The following is a 25,157-nucleotide window of genomic DNA, read 5'->3' on the forward strand; positions in this document are numbered from 1 at the left end:
TTCAGAAATTCGACTGCTAGAGCTCGAGACTTCTGCCCCACGGGACTGAAGTCCCGAGACCCCCTTCTTCACTGGTCAGAAGCCCCTATCCCACCACCCTGCTGCAAGGCAGAGGTCCTGAGTTCTCCCCTTCCCCCAGTCTGGTAGGTGGAGAAGGGGGAGCATGGGGGCTCCGCAAGCCACACTAACTGTAAAAGAGCCACATGTGGCTCACGAGCCACTGTTTGGCCACCCCGACCTAGACAGTAAAGCTGGAAAGGGTACTGTCTCTTCTGGTTGTGAAAGGACAGGTTAGGTTTAAGCATTAACAGCATGGTGAAGTGTGAAGCTTAGTGAGGAGATAGGAAAAAAAAGATCCACGAAATGACCTACGAGGCAATCAAAAATGAACTCCAGTCTAGTCCCCACCACTCAATTGGCTATTTTCCCCTGTGCTTCAATCTGTTCCTGCCACTGGGTTTCAGCATTTATTGTTTTTAAATAAAGCACAAGTAGAATTAGAAACACCACTACCAAATTCATCCTGGACACATATCCTGCACTATAGACTCGGGGCCTAATTCGTACTCTGCATGGCAGACTTATGGCCTATTCTGTACTTTGTTCCAAACTAGCAATAGGGGGGAAAACGTCAAAATCCCACAAAATTGTTACTAGGCAAAGACCCTCTTTCCCACCACTAGCCTCCTGTGGCCTGTTGCTTCCCAGCTTCCCGAGGCAGTGCTGTACCTTTTTAGTGGAGCTGCGAATTCTGGGCAGCATATAGATTTCTTCCAATTCCTTCTGTCGTTCCTCCTCCTCCACTTTCTTCCTTTGCTCTTCAGGAATAATATCATCCCAGTCCCTCTGGGACCTCTCATCCAGCTCAGTCTCTTCCTCCTCCATGGTTGCAAAATTGGCTACCTTAGAAGCAAAAAGCACACCCATGGGATTAGAAGCTCCCCGTGATAACATCACCAGAGAGACGTTGGGGTCCAGTCTCAACTTCTTTCTCTTGAGGCATTTCCCCAAGAAATCTGTCCGTTAGTCATTCTGTTCCTGTTGTCTGTCATCTCTTCCAGCTATCAGCCATCGAGTAGTGCATGCAATTTATAAACTTTGGTTGGAGCCTTTGCTAGATTAGCATTTCAGTTCCCAAAGTTAGGAAGTTTAAGATTTTCTTCCCCACCACCAAGATCATTTAAAAACCTATACACACACATTTAGTGCTACCCACCCACCAAACCTAACAACCCCTCTCCTGCTGGTTGAGGACCACCTGCTTCCATGCACCTTGCAAAGGGTTTGGCTTGTTTGGCTAAAGCCTGACCCCATGAAGACAGCATGCAGGGGCACTGTTGGCCAGTTCTGTCCCTTCTCCTGTCACCGACCTTACAAACAAGGTTGACCTTGGCAAAGACCGTTCATAGCCACTCACGACCCTACTCTGCTGGAATTCAGTCCCTCTTACTCACTGGTTCCTAGGAAATCTATCTGCTTTGTACCTTGAATTGAGACAGCAGCTCATCCGTGGCGCTCGAGGACACTTCGTTCTCTCGTGTTTCAGCCAAGCGTAAAATCTCATCAATATCCATTTCCTGCCAGTCAGAAAGAAATTATGATACAATCAGAGGACGCACAACAACAGAAAGGAAGGGGGGGCTTCAAGGATTGACTTGTGAGGTGTGACTGCTAAATACACATCGCTTGGATAAGTGAACAAGGGGAGGTGGGGGAGACAAGTTGACGGGCTGCATATACTGATGAAGTGTCATCACTGAGGAGGACGACAGACTATTTAGCTGGTACAAGAGGGTATGAAGAGGAATGATGGGTGAGGCTGAGAAAACAACAGCCTGAACATCAGGAAAAAACTCCCAACTGCTATCTTTTCATTTGTGGAATCATTCCCTGCAGGGACATGGCTGTGGGCCACTGCATGGCCCCATTAACAAGGCTGTTCAAAGCATTCGGTAACATAATGTCAGAAACAATCCTGCACTGGATGGGTAAGAGGTGACACACTCTGACTCCTGTGGAAACTACAAAGGAGAGGAAAGCTAAAAGGGGCTAAGAGGCGCTGGGATGAAGAGGACTTGCTAGGCTCTGTTACAATACACTAACTCATTATTCACAGAGCTACAGATGTATGTGCAGAGGGCTGACGGGGGACAAGGTTCTACCACTGAAACCCCAACCATTTCTTTCAGGAACCTGATCAGAATCTCCACAGTCAGTCTGTCCCATCCCTGCCTCCCAAGTCCATTGTTCTCTCCCTTCAGCTTTTCTGGAAACTTGAACTTGGTGTCCCATGGCAAGGGTCAGTTTGACAAACACTATTAACTGAACTGCTCTCTCTGATCCACAGAGCAAGTACAACAGAGTCAGGACAAATGCCAGTTTCCCCATGCAGTACTGCCAATGAAGTGAAGTTCATGAAGACCATCAGATCACAGCTAGGTTATTTTAATTTTAACTACCTGTGGCTCCGATTCTTCCCCTTCAATCTCCTTGAAGAGATCCTCAGCTCCAAACTTCAGAATAGCTGTCAGCTCCTCTTTGTTGAAAGGATTTGAGCTGCAAAAAAGTAACGAAGACACAGTTGACTTTCAGGAGCCACCAAGCCAGCCCTGCTGTTTCACAGCTGCTTTGCTACGGTATAAAGACACACCTAAGCCTCCCTCATTAGGCCAACATTGTGATGTAAGTGCTCAACCCCGCACTAAGAAACGCCTTGCGCTCTGTTCCTGACCTCTCCCCCTGTTCTGTCAGGGGTTAGGAGCGCTGTCAAGGCAGCGTGCTCCATTCCCAGGGAAAGGAGGGCAGCACACCCAGTAACTCAATACCGAGCCACATGGCCAATTAAGCAGCAGAGTTGATGGGCTCCAAGGAAGGGATTCCCATGTCCTAGAAGGATGGCTAGCTTGATGTGTGGCCTCAGGAGTATATCAAGGGGGATGAAGTGGGGAAGAATGGAGGAACTCTTGAGAGCTTTAATCACACCACAAGGGAAGCCTCTGGAAAGGCGTTGGGGGGGAGCGACACAGGGAAAGACACACTTGCCGAGTAAAATTCACTACGAAGTTTTAATACTAACACACAAAACCCAGAATCTTTCCAGCCTTGCATATGCATCTGAGTCAGTTCTGGGTTCTCATACCTTTATTGCATTGGTATCACAAAGCACTTACTACTGCATTGCAGGAGTAAAGTGGGGAGACCCACCAGTCTGCAAAACCCAGCAGACTCCCTCTATTCTTCCTGAAACCTGCATGTGAAATGACCCTTCCTTCTACACGCTTCCAGCTATATGGTCTTTCGCCTGAGGCACCAGGAACTGCAGAAGTTGACTAGAACCAAATGGTCCCCATGGCCATTTTCTCCCTACAGCACCAGCTGCAGAGCGGAAGAGACCGCAGAGCACAATATTAAACAGATGTTTAGATGAGCCAGGAAAAGACTCCAACTGATCCTAGTTGGTTACGGCTGTAGAGCCAGCATGAAAAAGAGACCAATTGCGTGGGACACTTATAACCTACTGTCAACTTCTTCAGATATCAGTGACCTTGGGGGCCTTGTAAGAAAAAAGTGACAGCCTCTAAAAGGAGGAAAAACAGGCCAAAGACCACGGTAGGCGAGAGGGGTAATAAACAGAAGCACAAAAACAAACAGAGAGGGAAAGAAAAGAAAAAAAGAGAGAAAGATGGAATGAAAAACAGAGGAGACTTCAATACCAGTTCTTTTTTATTTTCTTGCTAATTTTGGCATCCCATATAGTTTCCATACCAATGACTGCATGAGCCAAAGTTAGTGGTGAGCTACCATTAGTTGTTGTTTTTTTTGCTGGCCAACTACACTATCAACTAATTACCCAAGTCACCACGAGAGTGACACTGATTACTGTACATACTCCATCTGATGCTCTCCTCCCCACTTAGGCACTTACTTGGATCTCCCAGAATTGTTATCCAGTACAGTACGGCCTGTGGTGTCCATACGCTGGATCACCAGATGATCCAACACCATCTTTTTCTTGGCCCTTTCGATGATCTCCTCTTCCACTGTCCCCTTTGTGACTAAGCGGTAAATGTTCACCTGCAGGGCAAAGAAAAAGCAGAGCTATTTTGTGGATCTGCAACATATAGTCCTGCCTAAATTACAATGCACCCTGTGCTAGTTAACAGAAGGTAGCAATAACCTGTCTGCATGGTCCCTTCTTGCAAACATATATTCTGAATGGTATACCTGAACCCCTAATCCAACACACTACCCCGTGGGAACAGCTATTCTCAAGAGACTTCCAGCCCCACCAAACTCACAAGAAAGGCTGCTCTTGCCAGATCTCCAGCCTGCTTTCTAGATCAGAGGTTCAGTGACACCTCAGAAAAATATTGTTCGTAGATTTTAAGGCCAGAAATGCCCTTTATGATCATCTAAGTCTCATCACCTACATAACACAAGCCAGAAAACCTCAGCCAGTGATTCCTGCATCAAGCCCATAACCAGAGTTTGAGATAGAGCAGTGTGTGTGTATGTTTGTGTGTGTACGTGTATATATATATATATATATATATATATATAAACAAAGAAACACAACAGACTCACAATAAAACTACAGATGGAACACATGCCTGCTCTCTCTAAGCCTCATACTGGCTCTATCGATAAGCTTTTAGGCCTCCCAGCCTTGACGATGTCCCCTGCTTGACGCCAATGCCTGATGCCAGAGTTGTGTGCAATTTTAGTTATGAAACTAAGACCCATGTGAAATTTGCTTTGTTTCGTGATTAACGCAATACCCAACCCAGATTCATGAGCCTACTTAGAGAATCCAGGCCCCGTTTCCAGCAAACTTGGGCTGATCTGGTTTTGCATCGCAGTTTTCCAGCTTACCCTGAGTTTCTGAGGAACCTGAAGGATCCTATAGTTCAAGCAGAAGGAATACATTTGCAGAGCCCACATAAGCCGGACATGCCCAGCTCTGCAGAGTCCTGACACAGATGCTAATGCTACAGCTTATGACTGGACTGAATCATAGAAAAATGGATCCAAGGCTGCTCTCCTGACCTGTTTCTTCTGTCCAATTCTGTGAGCCCGAGCCTGAGCCTGCAAGTCATTCTGGGGGTTCCAGTCCGAGTCAAAGATCACCACAGTGTCTGCAGAAGCCAGGTTAATCCCCAGTCCGCCAGCTCGTGTTGACAGCAGGAAACAGAAGTCCTGCATACAGTGACAAGATACCTGTGTCCAGCATTGCTCACACAAAATGATCTCAGCTGCTTAAAAACAAACACGTGCAAAAGCCAGTGAACTAATGCAGGTTACAATATATCCTACAGGGCCCATCTGTATGTGTGGCCAGGTCAAGGGAGAGGAAGGTGCAACTGAATGCACAGTTTAGGGAGAATGGAGAGGGTCTGGGAGTGGGGGTTTATTAGAGATAGAGGAAGTTCGGAGTCGTCACAGGACAGAGAAAAGAGAGAGTTTGAAGACAGTTTGGGATAATGAGGTGCTCAGAGCAAGGGCAGTGTGTGAGAAGGATTTTCCTTTTTTGTAGAGAGATGGAAAAGAAAAGCAGAAGACAGAGAACTCTGGTATTTGAGCGGCATAGCGAGAGAAGTGGAAAGAGATGCAACAGAAAGAAGAAATCCCCACTCCATCCATTTAAGCAGTCCTCGTATTAGTAATCTTGGGGGATACTGATGGGTATCAGAGTGCGATGGGCGGGGGCACGTGGCAGCCATCAGCATCTCCCAGGCAGAGGAAGGCGTAGCTGGCAGACAGCACATGTTATGTGAGTTGCAGCTAGTGACAGAGACGTTAGGACACTGAAGGGGCAGGCGCTGCTCCAAGATCAGCCCAGCAGGTGCCGCTCTGGGCAGCAGAACGCAGAAATGGCTTTGGAAGAAAGGGCACCTTGGGCTTGTAGCTTCTGTAGGTCAAACTATGGTGTGTACTGGACCCTCACGACAGCAGCAGGCAAACACGTGTGTATGTCACTGGCACTTCTACGGGGTGATCGGCCCCACACAAACCGAAGCCTGCCATGGACTCTGCGACTCACTGCCTGGGCGGCAGGACAAGGCCAGGCTGCTGAAATGACAGGGCCAGGCCCTCCTTGCTCAGGCAGTCCTCTCTAGAGTCCATCTCCCTGAGAATCCCTTTCCTCCCCCACAGTGCCAGCTCCCTTGCTCGCCTGTCTGCATTGCAGTCTCTTTTTTTCAGTCTTATTTTTCCCTAAGCTTCCTGCTAACACCAGGCACCTGGCCTTGTCTCCTTTTGTTCTTTACTATCTGCTCAGTCAGCTCTGGTTTTCCAAGCAAAGTCACGTTTTTTCAGACGGCTGGATTGCCTGAAGCACAAAGCAATCAAGTGGCTCACGCCTGGTAAGAGTGAGCCAGCGAGTAGGCCCAGATGGGAGGGATTACAAGGCTGTAAGCCCTTTGGTCCCAGACACCACTGCCTGCCTCCACTTCCAGCAGCCCTTTCCTCTGACACGTCAAGTGCAGAGACAACCTCACGCTCCAGCCTGTGCAAGTCATCGCGTGACCGCTTCACTCCCAGGTCCAAGGAGGGGAACGTCTAAGGGGATTCAATTCTTGGCAGATTCTTTCTGGGTCTGATTTTCAGGCCCCACCCTTTGTAAAGCATTGGGGCATTTCACAGGCGACACAGATGGCCACAGGATACAAAACATGCCACTGCCATGTCTCTAGACACAGCCAGAGCTCCGTGGGGACGAATGGCAGCTGTGGCCACGCTGCAAACTCGCACAAGCTCGAGCGTCCCATCCCATTCCCTTCTGAAGCTATTTTCCCTCCAGCAGGAACCCCCATGCCACCACAGCTGTCGTACCTCAGAGCCTTCCGCGTTGAAGTGATCCAGCGCTTGCTTTCGGATCTCCCCTTTGATCGAGCCGTCCAAGCGCTGGAAAGATCAACAATAATGATAGAAAGAAAGAAAGTAAAGGAACCCTGAGGAATTGCTGCCCCAAAACTCTGGGAGCTCCAGTCTCCTGTCCTACATACCCTTCAGCTTGGAGCATTTAATCATTAAAAATAACTGCTGATTAAAAATAACTGCACTGCTTTAACCTGCTGCGCCGAGGGGGAGGGAGGCGGGGAGTTTGCTTAGGCAGCAGTCACACGGTGGGTGACACTTCAGCTCTCATTACAGGCTCCCAGCCAGGATCTCTGCATTTACAGTCCTCTCTGGAGCTTAGCAAAGGATCAAGGCTGATGCAGATGCCTAGAGGAGGAAAGGTTTTTTGCAAAAGACAGGGCTTTATTTATTGTGCTTTCGCGTGTTTAAAGCGTGCCCCTTGTAGCAACCGCCAGGCGCACGTACAATTCTATAAAAACAAGGCGTGGGTGGGCTGGCGAGCCAGCCTCAGCCAGAAAGAAACGGAGCTGATATCAAAGCTACGCTGATAGGGCGTTCACAGCCCACCTCAGTCAGAACACACAGGCTTTACGGCCTAGCCTGAAGGGCTTTGTCACACCAACAAGGGAAGCCAGCTCCAAAGCCGAGAGCTCTCTACTATCAGACTCAGAGATGTTCACACCTCGGGACTTTTAGCAAAAGTGCCTCTGCTCAGAAGACAGTGCCTGGAGCAAGAGCCATCTCTCTGATAGCCAGAACCCAAACCACACAGCGCTTTAAGGATCAATACCCACACGCCGAATTCTCCCCTTCCATAGATGTTCACCTCACAAATGCACCTCTCTCATTCTCTTGGCTTGATCAGCACTTAGAGGAGCAGGAATACAGGGAAGCTTCCCAGTTATCATCAAGTGCACTTTGCTTTAGAGCCTTATGTAGTTGGAGCTACCAGCCTCAGGGAGGCTGAGCACTTAAATCGCTTACGTCCCCTCAGTGCTCCCCGATTTGAACTTCCGCGTTAACCCTGAGTGTGTGCTTACCACTAACCCTCCTCACCTGGAAAGGGTAGTGCTTGATAGCCAAGTATTCTGCCAAGATGTCCAGCATTCTCACCATCTGGGAGAAGATCAGGACTCTGTTACCCCTCTCACGCAGCCTGGTCAGCAGTTTGTCCAAGAGAATTAGCTTTCCACTGCTCCTGATTAGAGACTGAAGAAGTAACAGTCATTCCAACAGATGCTTCCAGCCATGCCCTGTATGCTCTGTACAGACCGACATGCAGCACAGCAGACTGCCCTTGTTCTTCAAGTCCGGTTTGTCCCAGCATTAATCCAGCCCAATCACAGAGCTTCATAGAGCGGAAGCCGCTTGACGGAGACTAAACCATCAAAGCGTGATCTTACGCTGTATGTTCATCCTATTCTAAACATCCAATCTAGCCAGACACGAGGCAACCCCTAACCGGGGAGGAAGGCTGGAGAAGCAGCGGCTTGGCTGTGGGGAGGAGTTAGGGAGCATGTCCAAGGGACAGAGGCAACAGGAACTCAGCTTGCAAGATATTGTTTTGGCATGGAGGCAGGAATGGGGGGAAATAAAGGGGAAAGCAATTACCCGCCAAACAACTACCCACCATCAGCATCTCCATGCCAGTCTCCCTTTCGTTTTCTTCCGGAGGTTTAATGAGATAGCAGTGGTTGCAGCACTTTTTCAGCTCCATCACGATGTTAAGGAAGCCAGACGTGCTTCCTCTTGTCCCCTTCGAGAGAGCCTTGTAATTTCTTGTCAAAATCCACCTGCAGGCAGCAGTAGGCAAAACCAAATCCTCAGGTCAGGCCCTGTCATTTCACTGGGGGACAGTGCAGACTGGACTCTCCAGAGAAACTGTTAGAAACAATTGTGCCTGGGCGGCAGTTCCCCTCTCTCTCTCCCCATCTCCTTTTCCATCACATGAAACTCTGCTTACTCCTTACTTGAAATCCCAACCCTCCTCCTTCTGGGACATTATTATTTAATATTACAAGGCACCATGGTTGTGCACAGACCTTTACAGAAATAAGACAGGCATGGTCTCCACTCTGGATGCTGACAAGATAAATTACATCATCACTCCACTTTAAAAACAAACCACCCAGTGGGGTGAATTGTAGCATCTCCTTAGGCCAGTGGTTCTCAACCCGTGGCCCACTGGCCCCATGCAGCCCAGCTCAGCTGTGTGCTAAAGGCAGGCCTGTGCGGCGAAGTCCTGGCTTGGTCCGGTCGGGGCTGCCGGCCTGCCCCATGTGGCAGGGGTCAGGGGCTCCCAGCCAGCGTGGGGGGTCAGGGTCCTGGCTGCCGCTGCCCTGCCACCCAGCCCCTGCGGTCCAAGTAACACTGTGGATCGCATATGCGGCCAACAATGATAAATAAGTTGAGAACCACTGACCTAGGGACAGGCAACACACAGGCAAGATGCTGTACCATCTTACTTTGCTTCTCACCAGAACACCCCCTCACTCCCCGAAGGAGACTGCCACTTATGGTGCATCCCACAATGGTTTGGGGATACAGAACTACGGCCACCAGACACACCAATGAAGTAACCCATCAAACCCGTTTCCACTGGGCACCTTCAGTAACTCAGTAAATGCCTTACTTATAATACTGCTTCTGCAGGGCAGACATTTCCACCCGGAGAATCTGCTCCACTTTGGCCGGCAGGGATTTCTCCACATCCTTCTTCACCCTGCGCAGAAGGAAAGGCTCCAGGACTTTGTGAAGGCTCTGGTAGCCATTCTCTCTCCCTTTCCCATGATCATCTTCAAAATCCTCCCAGAACTCAAACCTGGTGGTACAATTTAGGAGTGGTGGGTTAGAAGGCCTCTTAACTACCATCTGCTGTGTTGACACTGACACAATGCCAGTCTGCTGAGGACCTCAAAATGCCCCACAAGCTATTTATTCTGCACCCCTGTGAGCTGCGTAAGTGATCACCATTTTACAGGAGGGGTAAAATGAAAAAGAGAGATTAAGGGACTTGCCCAAGTTTACAAAACAAATTGGTGGCACAGCTGGGAATAACACACTGGTGTCCTAGGTCCTTGCCACAACCACTGTCTAAGCTGCTGCCTTCATATATAGCCTAGATCTCAGGAACAAAGGGTCAGGCCTTTTTTATCTATAACAAATATCCTACAACGGGAAACAAAAATGGGATTATAGGATCAACACTGTTAAGGGTCTCTGGTTCTTTGAGAAAGGAACTAGAACAGCGGTCTTTGAGTAAAAGGGAAATTCACTTCAGTGGACGAAGCATCAAGAAATGTATATGGAACTGCAGGAGAGCCACTGTGTTAACAAAACTGTCCCTCTTCAGAAGGCAGGGCTAGACCAACCACAGCTGACTGCAATAGCCACATTCTGGAAATATTTTTATGGCAGCTATGGGTGGTCATAGCACACAAAACATAAACCCACTTACGTTTAGGAATAAGGAGTACAGTGATTAACATGGCAAAGAAGCTTTTCGAGAAAGATGATAATGGAAGATGGTACGCTAAATCCATCGTTCCTACCAAGAACTACATTTTACTTTGGAAAAACCAACTACCACCGAATCTGTTTTTAATCAAGGACTCTGGTAATAATTCCCCGGTTACATGGGGGAATTGCCCTGAAGTAAAATCGTGGCGAATACGTAACATTAAAAAAAAAAGGGGTGGGGGGGGATTCTCAGTTGAGGCTTAGTTTGGATGTACTACAAAAAGGAGCAGCTTCAAGCTGAAGAACGGCTTGATATGGGGAAATCTTTCCTAACAAGAAGAGCAACTAGACAATAAAACAGTCACCAAGAGGATATGGAGACATCAACAATAATTTCGAGAGAGATTAGAGAACACGCTTTGGAGTAATAGCAAGGGGAATGCCCAGCACTACGTGCAGAAGTCGGGGGCTGATAACCTTCACAATCATCCTGCACAAACTTATAGAATCCCAAGATGTTCCTTGCCCATTTGACACAGTAAATAGCAACAGATCTCGTTAACAGGGACATCTTGATCAGTAGAAGTATTTCTTCTGTGCCTCTGAGTTTCGGAGGTAAATATGAACTTCTGTACAATATGAAAGTGTGTTATTTAAAACAGTAGCAGACAATGAACATTCATAACGTCTAGATACCTCAGCATTTGAAGATAATGATCTTCTTTTCACATCTTTGATTTTAGCTCTAGAACCTAACAATTATCTACACAGTGAATTGTGCAAGCCATGTCTCTGCTTACCTAACCTCTCTAAATCATTCTGTCTTTTGTATTTCTCCCTCACTCACTCCATTTTTTTTAACCAAGAATGTAATCATTTCAAAGCATGTTGCTACTCTCAGATCACTGACGTATATTATACTGAATGAAGTCAGGTCTTTGCAATACTGCCCTGTAATCCCTTCCTTCTAGCCCAAACTTCTCCCCTGACTTTAAGTTTCTCTCTGACTCCACCTACTATAAAGAACTCAAAGACCCCCACCCACCACAATTCACCCAGGAATTTAAGGATATCATCAAATCTTTCCCCAAACAACTCCAAGAGAAACTCTACAACTTCATCTCCCACAACCCCCACCCCCACCCCCAGGGATCTTCTACATGCTTCCTAAGACACACAAAGAAGGGAATCCAGCCAGACCCGTTATATCTAGCTGTGGTACTGTTACTGAAGGAATATTAAGACTTATAGAAACCATCCTCAAACCACTCACCACACAAAGGACCAGCTTCCTCCAGGACATAACCAACTTCCTCCAGAAACTCTGCAACATTAACAACCTCCCTCAGAACATCATCCTTGCCACCATGGACGTCACCTCCCTATACACCAACATCGATGTCACGATGGGCTTTGCTGCCTGCCTCAAATATCTACAAAACAATGGAAAACACTCAGATATGCACTCCAAATGTCACTAAACTCATCCATTGCATCCTCACCCAGAACCATTTTACATACAACAGCAAACACTTTGTCCACACCACAGAAACAGATATGAGTACTAGGATGGTTCCCCAATATGCCAACCTCTTCTTGGGCCACCTTGAGGAAGAATTTCTGGACAAAGGCACTACAAAACCAATGATACATGAGATATGTGGATGACATTTTCATCCTCTGGACAGATTATCTAAATTTCCTCATAGATTTCCACCACAACTTCAGCCACTTCCACCCATCCAGCAAGCTCTCTCTAGATCACTTCCACACCACCAGCATCAACTTCATGGACACCATGGTCAGGTTCAACAATAGAGCCCTACAGGTAACAACATACAAAAAACCCACGGATCACGACACTCACCTTCACAGATCTAGTAACCCCCCCAAACACACAAAGAAATCTGTTATCTACAGCCAAGCCCTCAGACACCATAAAATATGCTCCGAGGAGACAGTCCGGGACACACACCTTAAACTCAGAACTGCCTTCACCAAACAAGGACACTCCACCAGAGAAGTAGATTGCATCCAGGAAGGGGGTCACCCAAATACCCCATGAGAACCTGCTTTAATACAGAGGAAAAACCCTCCGACTGCACACCCCTAGTTGTCATCTACCACCCCATGCTGGAACACATATGGGGTATCATTAAACAGTTACAACCCCTATTCAATAGGGACCACATCCTGAAAGAAATCTTTCCTCAACCCCCTCTTCTGGCCTTCAAACAACCCCCCAACCTCATCAGAAGCAAATTCCTCACAGATCAGGACTCACCAACTTAAAGTGGCACCAGACCCTGCCAGAACAACAGATGCAAAACCTGGAGACACCTCTACTGCTACAACTATCAATACCACTCCCAACACATCTTTCAAGATCCATGAGTCCTACACATGCCTATCACATGTGGTGTACCCCATCCAGTGTACTAAACATTAAATAACAACTATGTGGGCAAAACCAGACAATCACTGCACTCTTGAATGAACTCACACAGAAAAATGATAAAAGACAAGCATGATTCACCCGGGGGTGAACCCTTTTCATGGAACAATCACTCCATATCTCACCTGTCAGTCCTCATCCTCAAAGGAAACCTGCACAACACCTTCAAAAGAAGAACCTGGGAACTTAAATTCATAACTTCACTAGACGCTAAAAACCATGGTCTTAATAAAGATACTGGATTTATGGCTTATTACAACAATCTGCAACCCACTAGCCCCCTTTTTTGTCCTATGACTGCAGGGGTGTTAAAAGGCCATTTTACCGTGAATGGTCTCTTACAATGTGCACTAATTACTTATGCTAAACAATAAGTTGCGCTTGGCATTTTCCTGTGATGCTGGAAGTTCCTTTCCCAGACCTGAAGAAGAGCTGTGTGTGGCTCGAAAGCTTGTGTCTCTCACCAACAGAGGTTGGGCCAATAAAAGATATTACCTCACCCGCCTTGTGTTTCTAAGCCATCTGCTACCAACACACACCTCATATGTCCTTAATACTTTACCCCACAGATTCTGAACTGTACACAGGGTAACAGATTGGTGAGATGTAAATGCTGTGGGGGTATAATGTGTCAGCAGTTTAAGGGCCTGATCCAAAACCAGCTGAATTAAATGGCAATCTAAACATTGCACAGAAACACTATGCAACAGTTTGAGACAGGAAGTGAAGAATGCCACTTCCATTTAGCCATCAAAATAATTCAGTATCTCAGAACCCGGTCCTTACTCCAGCAGGTTACAATCGCTGTAGCAGGTACATTCTAGCTAAGGTTAAGATTCTGTCACAGTTATTTTTAGTAAAAGTCATGGACAGGTCATGGGCAATAAACAAAAATTCATGGGTGCCCATGACCTGTCCATGCTTTTACTAAAAATAAGAGAGCAGGGCTAAGTGGGGAGGCGGGGGAGGAATGACAGCTGGAGTCCAATAGGGGGGCACTGATAGGCCAAGTCCCCACAGCTCTGGCTCTAGCAGCTGCAGTCACAACAGGGGTGTGTGGCCATGGGGGGAGGGGGCGGCGCACAGCCCCACCTCTGGGGCTGGCCGCAGCTGTGGGACAGGGGCACACAGTCCCAGCTCTAACCCCAACCACAGACGCACAACCCTCGCCGCAGCTGGCGGAGAAAGGGCATGCGGCCCCCCGCTGCAGCCCTGGGAACGGTATCTGGGCACATGGCTCCCGCCGCAAGCCGCGGACCAGGGGCGCACAAAGTCACGGAGGTCCAGTAAAGTCACGGAATCCGTGACGGCCGTGACCTCCGTGACTAAATCGTAGCCTTTTAATTATAGCCAAAGGATCTCCAGCTCTTTTTCTTCACTTCTTCAAGAGGCCTGCATCACATTATTAGCCACAGGGTAAAAGTTTCAAACAATGCCTAAGTGACTTAGGAGCCCACATCTCATTTTCAAAAATGACTCAGACGCTTAGGATCCCAAATCTCATTGAGAGCCAATGAGATTCAGGCTTCTAAGAGCCCAGGTCACTTTTGAAAATGGGACTATGGCATTTTTAAATGTTTTTACACCTTGATCTTTGTGGCTCCATATGGATCCTCCTCAATTAAAATCACAGTCTACCCAAAGGCCCCTTATTCTATCCTGGAGCAATGCTCACGTGGCAGCAGTTTTTGTATAGTCTGTAGCTCCCTCCGTGGAAAGAATCTTCCAACTAGATTGTGTTTCACAGTTTTGAAATTTGCTTTTTTTGCCCCCTGTTATTTTACTGTCTCATTCACGGGCCTCCTTTTTTTAATCGAAGCCTTGAAAATGGTTTGAATGGTTGCTTAAAACAGGCGTTTGGCTCTTTGGATGTGGCCCTCCCAGAAGACCGTGATGGAGGCGTTACCCAGCCCGCCTGTTGCCAACACAGTTTACCTCTTTCCACCATTCATTTACCTCTCAGCCCTTGCCACTTTCCCTCTTCATTGGGTTTTTCCCCTCTGTGACTCTCACCCATTCAAGTTTTACTCACTTCTTTCTGTGTCTTCCAAAACTAAGTCATTTCATACTCCCTGTCTAGTTAAGAGATGGTATTTGACAATGAACACATACTGGTATCTTTTGAAGTACACAGTAAGGAGGCTTACTTCTCCGGCATGATAAAGTGCAGCAGTGACCAGAGCTCTTTGAGAGAATTCTGAAGCGGGGTCCCAGTGATCAGGAGCCTGTGGTTGGACTTGAAATCAATCAGAGTTTTATACAGCAAAGAGTCATCGTTCTTCAACCGATGGGCTTCGTCCACACCCAGAAAGGCCCAATTAATGCTGCCCAGAACAGTCTGGAGCAAAAAAACAAAACCAAAGGACACACCAGATCAGACTGGCCCCACAAGTGTTTTATGTTCATTTCTCTGTGGGCCTGACGTCAGCTGTGTAGTGTTGTAATAATTGCATTCCATTATGTTCTATTCAAATTCTTATACTGCACCCATCGCTGTGGTGTCTGAGCACCTTCTGTCTTCAGTGTGCCTAACCAAGAAGCATTTCTTTTGGCGACATGCCTTTGGGACAAGCACGCCACACCAATTCTGGCTCCACTCAGAGGTGAACAGAAACATTTACAAGCTAAATGCCCCAAACATATTTCAGCTAACAGATGGATTTTAAATCGACCATTTCTCCTTTTTAAATTCCTAAAGCACATCCCTTCCCTATCCCACATTCCTCTTCCTTTAATCCACCTCCCGCCCCCATGACTGCGGAGTCCCTACTGTGCTCACTAGCCCCAGCATGCACTGCGCTGGGGAAGCATCAACACCAGAGCAGCTAATCTGCCTGTGGCGATAAAGCGGTGTATTCACCACTCAGTATTTTTTTTTTTTCAAGTTCTCTGTTCTCACACTGGATTCAGTGATTCATTGGTAGGGCCTTCTGGCACACTCCAGGCAGCTCTCTCTTTCTGTAAGTGTAAAAGCCATGTGATTTCATCCCTCTGATATGGGGGGTGCATTAACCCTACCATCCCCAATTCCAACACCCTCCCTCTCCAGCCCACGTCAAACACTTGTGGGCAGCAAGGGAATGAAGTGTTTTGTTCTTCTTACTGAGTATGTTAATAGTCCAAATTAAGACAAATACAGCTAGCCCAGATACCACAGTGAGAGGTGCTTTATAAGTATGTGTAATCATGAACAATACTACTACTGTGCAATATTTATAGCAGACTCTAGTTTTGTAAGCACGCCAAGTAATGGTAGGCTGCATCTATGTGTTCTCAATTACCAGAGGGGTGGGGTGGGGGGAAAGAAACAGCTTTGGAGCATCATTGTATGGTCTACGAACAGTGCAAGACACACTGGTTTGGAGGGAGGCAGCCCCATTTGTGCAGCATGAGGTAGTTTATGTGAAATACCCCTTGCCCACTACATACCTTATCTTTGAGGAGGATCTCATATGTTGTGATAAGTGCATTGAACTTCAGCCTTTTAGTCTGAGAATGGATCCACTCATATTCACGGATCTGGGAGAGAAGACAACAGTTCAGACACAAACGTCAACCGGAGCTGTTAAAGGGGCACACTCCATTCTTATTATCTGTAGCACCCACGGGTCCCAGCCAAGAACGTGGCCCACTGTGCTAGGTGCTGTACAGACACATGGTAAGAGACAGACTCCCCCGAAGAGTCCATAATCTACAGAGGGGAGAGACAAAGGGTGGGCAAGACGAAGGATTATCATCCTCCTTTTACAGATGGGGAACTGAGGCACAGAGATCATGTGATTTACCCAAACTCAGAGAGGCAGTCTGCGGCAGAGCCAATAATTTAAACCAGATCTCCTGGGCAGTTTAATCCTCCCATTATCTGTATTCATTTGATATTAACTGTCTCATTATTAGTCATAACCTGAGGCTTCCTATATTGCCCCATAAAGTCCTACCTGTCTGCACCTCCATTGCTCAATAAAACAATCACTGTACACACATTATTTAAGTGATGGGAAGGCCGAGACCCAGAGGCCTCTACTCTAGTGAACCTGGCCAAACTACACAGTTATAGCTATAATGTCAACCCAGAGTTTGCCTCTCTACAGAACCATACGCTACATATAATCTATGCACAGAGATTTTCTTTCTGCATGAGGCTTTCTCCCCTCTCCCACCCGCTCTGCCTTTTATTTACACACCGTGTTTCTGCTCATCATGTCTCCTATGTAAACGACCACGTTAATCTCTGGTGCCCAGATTTCAAACTCTCTCTGCCATGAGGTCAGAGTGGACAAGGGCACCACTATCAGGAAAGGGCCATACAGCTGATGCTGATAGAAGAGATAGGAGAGGAATGATATTGTCTGGATAGTCTTCCCCAAGCCCATTTCATCAGCCAAGATCACGCTGTTGTTCCTGAAAGGTGGAGAAACAAAAATAAAGGTGTAATAAATATAATGCTGTATCAATTTACTAAGTGCCAACAAGTAATGACAGAGAATGAAATGTATGCCTTGCAAAAGGTCACTGAACTACTGCCAAGCAGATCCCAGAGCAATTCAGACTGACCTGCTCTACAAAGAATCACTTATGAGTGACAGGGTCAAAGTTTGGACTGCATTTGCCACCAAATTGGCAAGCAAATGCAAAGACAAAAAGTCAACAGACAGAGTTAGAAGAGTGTTTCTCAAACGATGGGTCTCTCCTACGGAGATGGCTCAAGAAAGCTGAGAGAGAGAGAGATTTATCTTCTGATTGATTATCAGGTAAACAGGGTTTGCCACACTGGCTCAGGCCAGTGAACCAAACATATTATTCTATCTCCCCAGCATTGAGCCAGAGAAACACACCTGCCCATGCACATCAGAGACCACGCCCCACAGGACAATGAGGGGAGAAGATCTTCTCTCACTATCTCTTGAGCTCACATTTTACGATGGTCTCCATTTGCCAATCCTGCAGTGCCAAAGAAACAGCAAGGCAGTCAAATCAAGATGGTGCTTCGTGTGCACGTGTTCATACTGAATCCTAGCAATGCAACTGGGTTCCCCCTTCGTTGCCAAAAAGAGAGAATTTTTCCTCCCCTTTTAGCAGGAGGCCTGGATATTTTTGCTGGATGTGTGTGACAACGTTTGAGATCCTGAGCTTTAAAGGTGCTGAAGCAGGGCAGGTAAAAACATCACAACAGAGCCAGATCCTGCTGTGGTGTAACGGGGAAACATGATGACTAAATATGGCTCAATAGTTCTAAAAACTGCAACCCTGAACAAAACTAGAGCATTACCCAAAGCAAGAGCATTACATACTTGCACCACGAGTGAGCAAGCCAGTTGAGCCCCTCCAGCTGGTAATCTCGGAGCTCCAGGTTCTCGCCACCAATGTAAGAAGGCTGTTTCTTCAAAGCAACAAACCTGGGTCTCTGCTTCAACACCTAAAAAGGCAGACTCCTTAAACTCACTGAAGAAAAGGATGAGGCAGGCCTTCGAACTCACTAAATAAAAACTGCGGTGATACATGGGTATATGATATATACAGAGAGAGTACTTGTAACTGCAATTTAGCCACCCACTCGGCAGCAACGAGATCCATCAGTGACAACCGTTTGCTAGCACCTCCTGCTTGCCCGCCCAATCTCAGAGTATCAGAGCTGCGGGACATCCCCCTCTGCCTCTTTTCTTCGCTGCATTCTTTTATCATCTCCCTGCCCCCTTCATTTTAATTGATATGGTGCAACATCCTCTATTCCTCTTCCTCCCTGGTGTGTTGCCTTTTCTTTCAGTAATAATAAAACTTTGCATTTCTAACTCCCCCTTTTATAATGTGGCTCATGAAGCATTTTACAAGTATTAAGCCTCATATTCCACCTCTGGGTACATAAGTATTATTGTGCCCAATTTATAGATGGGATAAGATGCAAAGGGATTCATCTATCTATCTGTGATATTAGACAAAGTAATTGTACAAAAACAGTGAGCATTCATTCCAAAACACTGGTAGAAATCGACTCAACACTAAGCAGAAGTCTGCTTTCCCCCCTAAGGAAGAGAGTATTTATATGCCTTATTTTCTCCTGGATCAACAGGAATTGGAAAGGATATATTTATCCAGGAAGTCTGATGTATTTTAGATGGGTAGGAACTAGGACTGTCAAGCGATTAAAAAAATTAATCGCGATTGATCACACGATTAATCACGCTGTTAATAATAGAATACCATTTATTTAAATATTTTTGGATGTTTTCTACATTTTAAAATATATCGATTTCAATTACAACACAGAATACAAAGTGTACAGTGCTCACTTTATATTCATTTTTGATTATATGAATGTTTAGCATATCTGGCACGTAAATACCTTGCAATGCCGGCTACAAAAGTGCCACGTGAACACCTGTTCTCACTTTCAGGTGACATTGTAAAGAAGAAGCAGGCAGCATTATCTACTGTAAATGTAAACAAACTTGTTTGTATTAACAACTGGCTGTAGAACTAGAACTGAGTGGACTTGTAGGTTCGAAAGTTTTACATTGTTTTGTTTTTGAGTGCAGGTTCTGTAACAAACAAACAAAAATCTACATTTGTACGGTATACTTTCACAATAAAGAGACTGCACTACAGTACTTGTATGAGGTAAATTGAAAAATACTATTTATTTTGTTTATCATTTTTACATTTGTAATCGAAAATAATATAAAGTAAGCACTGTACACTTGGTATTCTGGTGTTGTAAAAGAAATCAATATATTTGAAAATTAGAAAAACATCCAAAAATATTTAATAAATTTCGCTTGGTATTTATATTGTTTAATAGTGCAATTAATTGAGATTAATTTTTTTTAATCACAATTCATTTTTTTGAGTTAATGACATGAGTTAACTGTGATTAATCAACAGCCCTAGTAGGAACCTATTACAGACACTTCCCACGGATATAAAGTTCCATTGTTATTTCCTTTGAATTCCCGGGTTAACTCATGCCAGTTCTTGATTCTGCGTTCTATGCCAGCCTGGCCTTAGCATGCTGAAGAGACAGCATGGATAGCTGCTAAGCAAGAGGGAGTAAGTGATTTGTAAAGCTTAGCATTAACCCCTCCAGACGACTAGGAAAGTCGAGTTAAAGAGCTCTCCAAGGGGAGTCCCAGCCATTGGTTTTCAAGGAACAGATGGTGTATGTGTTTCAGGGCCTTGAGAATTGGGAGAAGGAACTGAAAAGGATGCAGAGAACCCCTGGAAAAAAACCTGAGATGCGAGAGAGAGAAAAGCAAAGGCGATCTCCTCAAGTGATAACCATCCCCGTAGAAAATCTTACATCACATATCATCTAAATACAGCGCGAACTTCAGCATTCAGAAAACCAGAGCAAGCCCACCACAAGAGAGAAAGGAAGCGTGCGAACCTTGCAGTCCCGAGTGGGAATGGTTTTGGAGTTGTTGCGATGGCTGAAGCTGTCAATGCAGTGTTGAAATTTCTTGCTAATCAAGGCCTCATCTTCCCAGCTGCACTCTGCATACGGCAACCCCATCCACTTGCACAGATATTCGGGCTCATTAGAGGACAATTTCCGACTGTGAGCTGCAACACATTACAGAAACGCAACCATGAGCAACTGAACTCTAAGGCAGTCATGACCTTAGACTGCCGCCATAATACATGTCACGGCTAATAGCATTGTTTAGAGGAGCCAGAAAGGGAGTTAAAGGCCACTTTACCTGGGAACTCAGAATGTCCCATTGCAGACTTGCTGGTCTTCACAGCTACGTTTTACAGAAGCAAACAAAGAATGGTTTTAGTGTCTTAATCACCAGGATGAGATGCATAAAAGATATTCTACAGTTCCCACCAGTTAGGAAGGTTTTTTAAAAGTTCTCTACAATGCATAGAAAGATTGTTAGAGAACACCACTGAACTCTTCAGGCCTAGTTTCCAAAGGCACTGGATACCCACAGCTCCTGCTGAGATCAGTGTGATGTTACTGAGCTGCTGTGAAAGCTACACCACCACATTTTGTCACTACTCATAAAAACCTAAACCCTGAGTTGACATGCAAGCTTCACTGTCAAACAATGTTATCCTGAGAGGTCCTCACAACACTCTACTTTTGCTCTTCAACAGAATCTTCCATCTAAAGATTTCAAAGCACTTTACAAACAGTAATAAGTTAATCAAGGCACCCCGAGGAAATAGGGATTATTAATCCCACTTTACAGTTGGGACAACTGAGGCAAAGAGAGGGAAAGTGACTTGCTCAAGTTGTTTGCAGATGCATCACTAGAACCCAGATCTCCTGTGCTTTAACCTTTAGATTTCCACACATTACAGGATACATAGCACCAGTTTATTCCCCAGAGAGGTGTGAAAACACCACACATTCATTCTTGTGACCCAAATAAAACTTGAATTCCTGGGTCTTACTATTCCTTTATTAGAAAGGTGCACTAAGTCTTGCGCACATGCTCAGGGTTTAGCTAATCGCCATATTTGGGGTTGGGAAGGAATTTTCCTCCAGGGCTGATTGGCAGAGCCCCTGGGAGTTTTTCGCCTTCCTCTGCAGTGTGGGGCATGAGTCCGTTGCTGGAGGATTCTCTGCACCTTGAAGTCTTTAAACCACAATTTGAGGACGTCAGTAGTTCAGACATAGGTTAGGGGTTTGATACAAGAGTGGGTGGGTGAGATTCTGTGGCCTGCATTGTGCAGGAGGTCAGACTAGACGATCATAATGGTCCCTTCTAACCTTAAAGTCTATAATTCTATGATTCTATTTCACTTACCGATCACTCTCTCCACTATCTGATACTGTTTGTTCAACTCTGCAGCGAGCTCTTGTTGGCAGCTGAAGTATTCCACGTCTTCAGGAGTTACCTTGGCTAGCCTGGAGAGAAAAGAAATGGGGGTAGGGAGAGAAGCATATGTAAGAACAATTCTACTTCTGCTCGCTTTGTGGATAGCGATGCTCAAGACCAGCTGTTAAAACTCTACCTGCCTATATAATCTCATAACTTAGGGTAACTAAATCCAAGTTTACAATTGCTTAGCAAATATTCCTCTTAATGCTTCTAAAGGAACAGGTTATTCACAATGAAACAATACAGAGAAATATATAAGGATTTCCCCCGAAACTTTTGTGAGCTTCTCCTCCACAAAGCCAAAATACGTAAGTTTTTACATAAGGAGGGAACCCTCAGCACTCCGGAATCCCAGAACATACTGTGATATGACAGCTGAAGTAATGTGTCCAGTTCTGCGCACTACACTTCAAGAAAGATGTGGACAAACTGGAGAGGTCCAGAGAAGCGCAACAAAAGTAATAGAAGGTTTAGAAAACTTGACCTATGAGGAAAGGTTAAAAAAACCAGGCACGTTTAGTCCTGAAAAAAACAACTGAGAGGGGGGAAATCTGATAAGTCTTCAAATATGTTAAGGGCTGTTACAAAAAAGATGGTGATCAATTGCTCTCCATGTCCACTGAAGGACAAGAAGTACTGAATGGCCTTAATCTAAAACAAAGGGGACATAGGTTAGATATCGGGAAAACCTTTCTAACAATAAAGGTATTTAAACTCTGGAATAGGCTTCCAAAGGAGCTTGTGGAATCCCAGTCATTGTCCAGCCTGTTCTTAAACCCCCCGAACACCTCCCAGGGATGGTATAGATTTACTTTGTCCTGCCACAGCACAGGGGACTGGACTTGATGTCTTAAGGTCCCTTCCAGCCCTACATTTCTATGAAGTTGCCAACAGGCTCGCAGCTCCCACACAAGGAAACCTCTCAGGCGTCGCTTCTACTTGAAGATCTGTTCTCGGACAGGGACATGGGGTAACATTTTCAAAAGGACTTACATGACCAAGGAGCTTAAAGTCCCATTTTCAATAGCGACTTGGGCATGTAGGAGACTTAGGCTACATCTGCACTGCAATCAGAAGCGTGAGCTAGCTTGGATTGGGAGCAGCAAGGGCTGTACAAGCCCTGGGTATGTCCTTGAGCAGCTAGCTTGTGCTGGTGCAGCCTTATTGCTGTTGCTGTTCTAGCTGCCTCCATCAAACCTAGCTCAGGTATGTCCACACGTGCTGCTGTCACACACCTCACTGCAATGCAGACATACCCTAAGCCTCCTTGAAAGTCACTGGCATTTAGATGCCCAAGTGCCTCAATCACTTTCGAAAATAGGACTTAGGGTCAATGTTCCCTGTAAACAGCACGCACATATGACCACGCAACAACCTTGTATATACTACGTAGGTCAGAAACGGTCTCTCGTCTCCTGGCTCCAGCAGGGACGTGCGGTGGTCATTTAAGACCCTGCTCTGCCTGCAGCCCTCCGCTCATTCACAGGGTATATGCGGTTCCACTCCTTGCTGCGGGGGGGGAGCGAAAGCACTTCTGGTCTCAGGGACACATTGTGCGTGGCTCAGCCAGGAGGCGGCAGCAGCAGCAGCGGTGCTGTGGAGGGAGGATGCCCCCCATGCAGGAGCTCAGGTGAGGGGCCCACCTCCGCGGTGCCAGCCTGGGTGAGCAGAGGCTCGACAGCTGCAGCCTGATGGGGCCACAACATCCCACACCTGCACAGTTGGTTTCCAGGGACACAGCAGTTGCTGATGCCAAGAGACGGTGGAGGAAGGAGCTGCAGCCTGGGCTCCTTCCTGGGAGCAACCGGTGGAGGGTCTGAAACCCCAAGCCTGGGGGAAAGACAGTCAGACCCATCCACACTCACACAGACTTCTAAGGTCGCTGCTACTGAGCAAATGGCTTCCTTCTGGGACCCCACAAATGTGCGATACTGGGCGGGACCACCCCTCGCCACCCCACCCCCCCCATGTTAGTTCAGCATAAAAAGATATTAAAAAAATAAGAGCGTAAGTTTGCCCAAAGGCAAATAAAGATAATACTCTGTGGAGTTTGTAGCCTGCTCAGTATAAAGTAAATTTAGAAGGAACGTTGCTTAGAGTACTTTTGCAAAATTTTACCACTGGGTTATGGCTTACCGCAAGTTCATGCCGAAAGCCCCCTACTGATTTACTGTGTTAGAAACTGACCAGTTCACCATTTTTTTTAATACTTCTTGAGCTAAGCATGTCTCCCCTTAACACACATGTGTGACTTCTACCAGCATCAGTTGGACATACACTGATCCAGAGATCAACAGACCCCATTCGTGCAGTAAGGCTTGGATCCAAAAATAACCTACCCCTTAAATAAAATCAGCTTTCTGCAAACTAAACATCACATTGCAAAACATTTACAGAGGTTGCCCTGTAAACCTTGCCAATTGCCTTAGATAACATCACCTGCATACCCGTAGTAGCCCACAGATTCTCTGTAGAAAGGAAAGAGAATTTTGCAAATTTGGAAATAAACCATATCTAAGACAAAACTGGCAAGTTTTTAAAGTGTGACCATTGTACACTGCATGGGCTGATGTATTTTCAGTACTACGTCTAATTGCTTCTCTGTGCTGTACTGGGTGACAACATTTGTCTCTCCCACGGCTCAGGGTTTATCCACACTGCAGCTGGGAGTGAGCCTCACAGCCCCAGTAGGCAGACTCACGCTCGCTTCCCTTGAGTTCGCGCATTAAAAACAGTAGCGTGGACATTGCGGCAGAAGCTTGGGTTAGTCGCCCAGGCCCAGACCAGGGGCTGAGAGGGCTTGAGAAGCTGCCGCCCGAGCCGTAATATCCACATGGCTATCTTTAGTGAGCTAGCTCCACTTGAATCTACCTGCCCGAGCTGGGAGGCTCGGTCCCAGCTGCAGAACAGACACTGCCTGCATCTTAAAAACCAGGGGTCAGCAGTGGGAAGCACTGCCATAAGCGACTCTATAAATGTACTCATAGAGCAGACTTGTGCAGTTTTTGTGCCGATTAAGCTCCACCAGTTTAGACCCTTACCTAAAGATGCTAACCCCATGTAAGTACTTTTATACAGATAGACCTGCAGCCACACTAGGGCATGCTGGGTTTCTAAACTGACAGAGTTAAACTGGTATAAAAACTGAGTGTAGTCAAGCCCTGAATTTCTGCTCAAGCGGGGCAGCCAAGAAGCAACTTGTGAGGCAAGATTGAACAACGGAGCCTGCGGCTGCCCCCATTTTCAATACAAAGATGTTGACTGATGTCCCAGCATGTACCGTTTCGTCTTCATCAGAATGCAGCTACGCGGGCGCGCATGCACACCAACTTGCTGGGACCTGCAGCCTCTGCACCCTGCATCCATATGTGACTAGTTCTCTGGCACTTGGCCCAATACTCAGATTTGGATGATTTCTAACCCCCGGAGTACTGCCTCCCATCTGACTTACATCATGGCCACAAGCACGATACCCATGAAACTGATGTTGAACAGAAGAGAGATCTGTCTTGTCCAGTCAGGCGCCAAAGAAAACAGTTCTCGAGCCCTACCCTCAG

At 46.3% G+C, this 25,157-nt stretch overlaps 1 protein-coding gene across 50 annotated transcripts in view; it reads right to left on the minus strand.

Annotated features, from left to right (window-relative positions):
* CHD2 (chromodomain helicase DNA binding protein 2) overlaps positions 1-25,157 on the minus strand; it is an 82,505-nt gene that overhangs the window by 21,773 nt on the left and 35,575 nt on the right. For 26 of the 50 annotated variants that reach the window (XR_010590940.1, XR_010590939.1, XR_006175971.2 and 23 more), the window contains 16 exons: positions 21,526-21,626; positions 20,467-20,511; positions 20,154-20,329; positions 18,064-18,188; positions 16,957-17,173; positions 16,202-16,291; positions 14,920-15,110; positions 9,491-9,679; positions 8,489-8,651; positions 7,915-8,067; positions 6,832-6,903; positions 5,047-5,196; positions 3,926-4,074; positions 2,460-2,556; positions 1,485-1,577; positions 730-903 (listed from right to left, as the gene is read on the minus strand). Coding sequence is in view for 45 of the 50 variants with exons in the window: in XM_042856631.2 (XP_042712565.1) it covers positions 730-903; positions 1,485-1,577; positions 2,460-2,556; positions 3,926-4,074; positions 5,047-5,196; positions 6,832-6,903; positions 7,915-8,067; positions 8,489-8,651; positions 9,491-9,679; positions 14,920-15,110; positions 16,202-16,291; positions 16,957-17,173; positions 18,064-18,188; positions 20,154-20,329; positions 20,467-20,511; positions 21,526-21,626 (2,185 nt within the window). In the remaining 5 variants the exon portion in view is untranslated. The remainder of the gene's footprint in view (positions 1-729; positions 904-1,484; positions 1,578-2,459; positions 2,557-3,925; positions 4,075-5,046; positions 5,197-6,831; positions 6,904-7,914; positions 8,068-8,488; positions 8,652-9,490; positions 9,680-14,919; positions 15,111-16,201; positions 16,292-16,956; positions 17,174-18,063; positions 18,189-20,153; positions 20,330-20,466; positions 20,512-21,525; positions 21,627-25,157) is intronic. The other 24 variants (XM_065559242.1, XM_065559233.1, XM_042856622.2 and 21 more) reach the window with 8 other exon arrangements.

The sequence above is a fragment of the Chrysemys picta genome, chromosome 10 (genome assembly GCF_011386835.1).
Source record: "Chrysemys picta bellii isolate R12L10 chromosome 10, ASM1138683v2, whole genome shotgun sequence".
NCBI classification, from domain to species: Eukaryota; Metazoa; Chordata; order Testudines; family Emydidae; genus Chrysemys; species Chrysemys picta.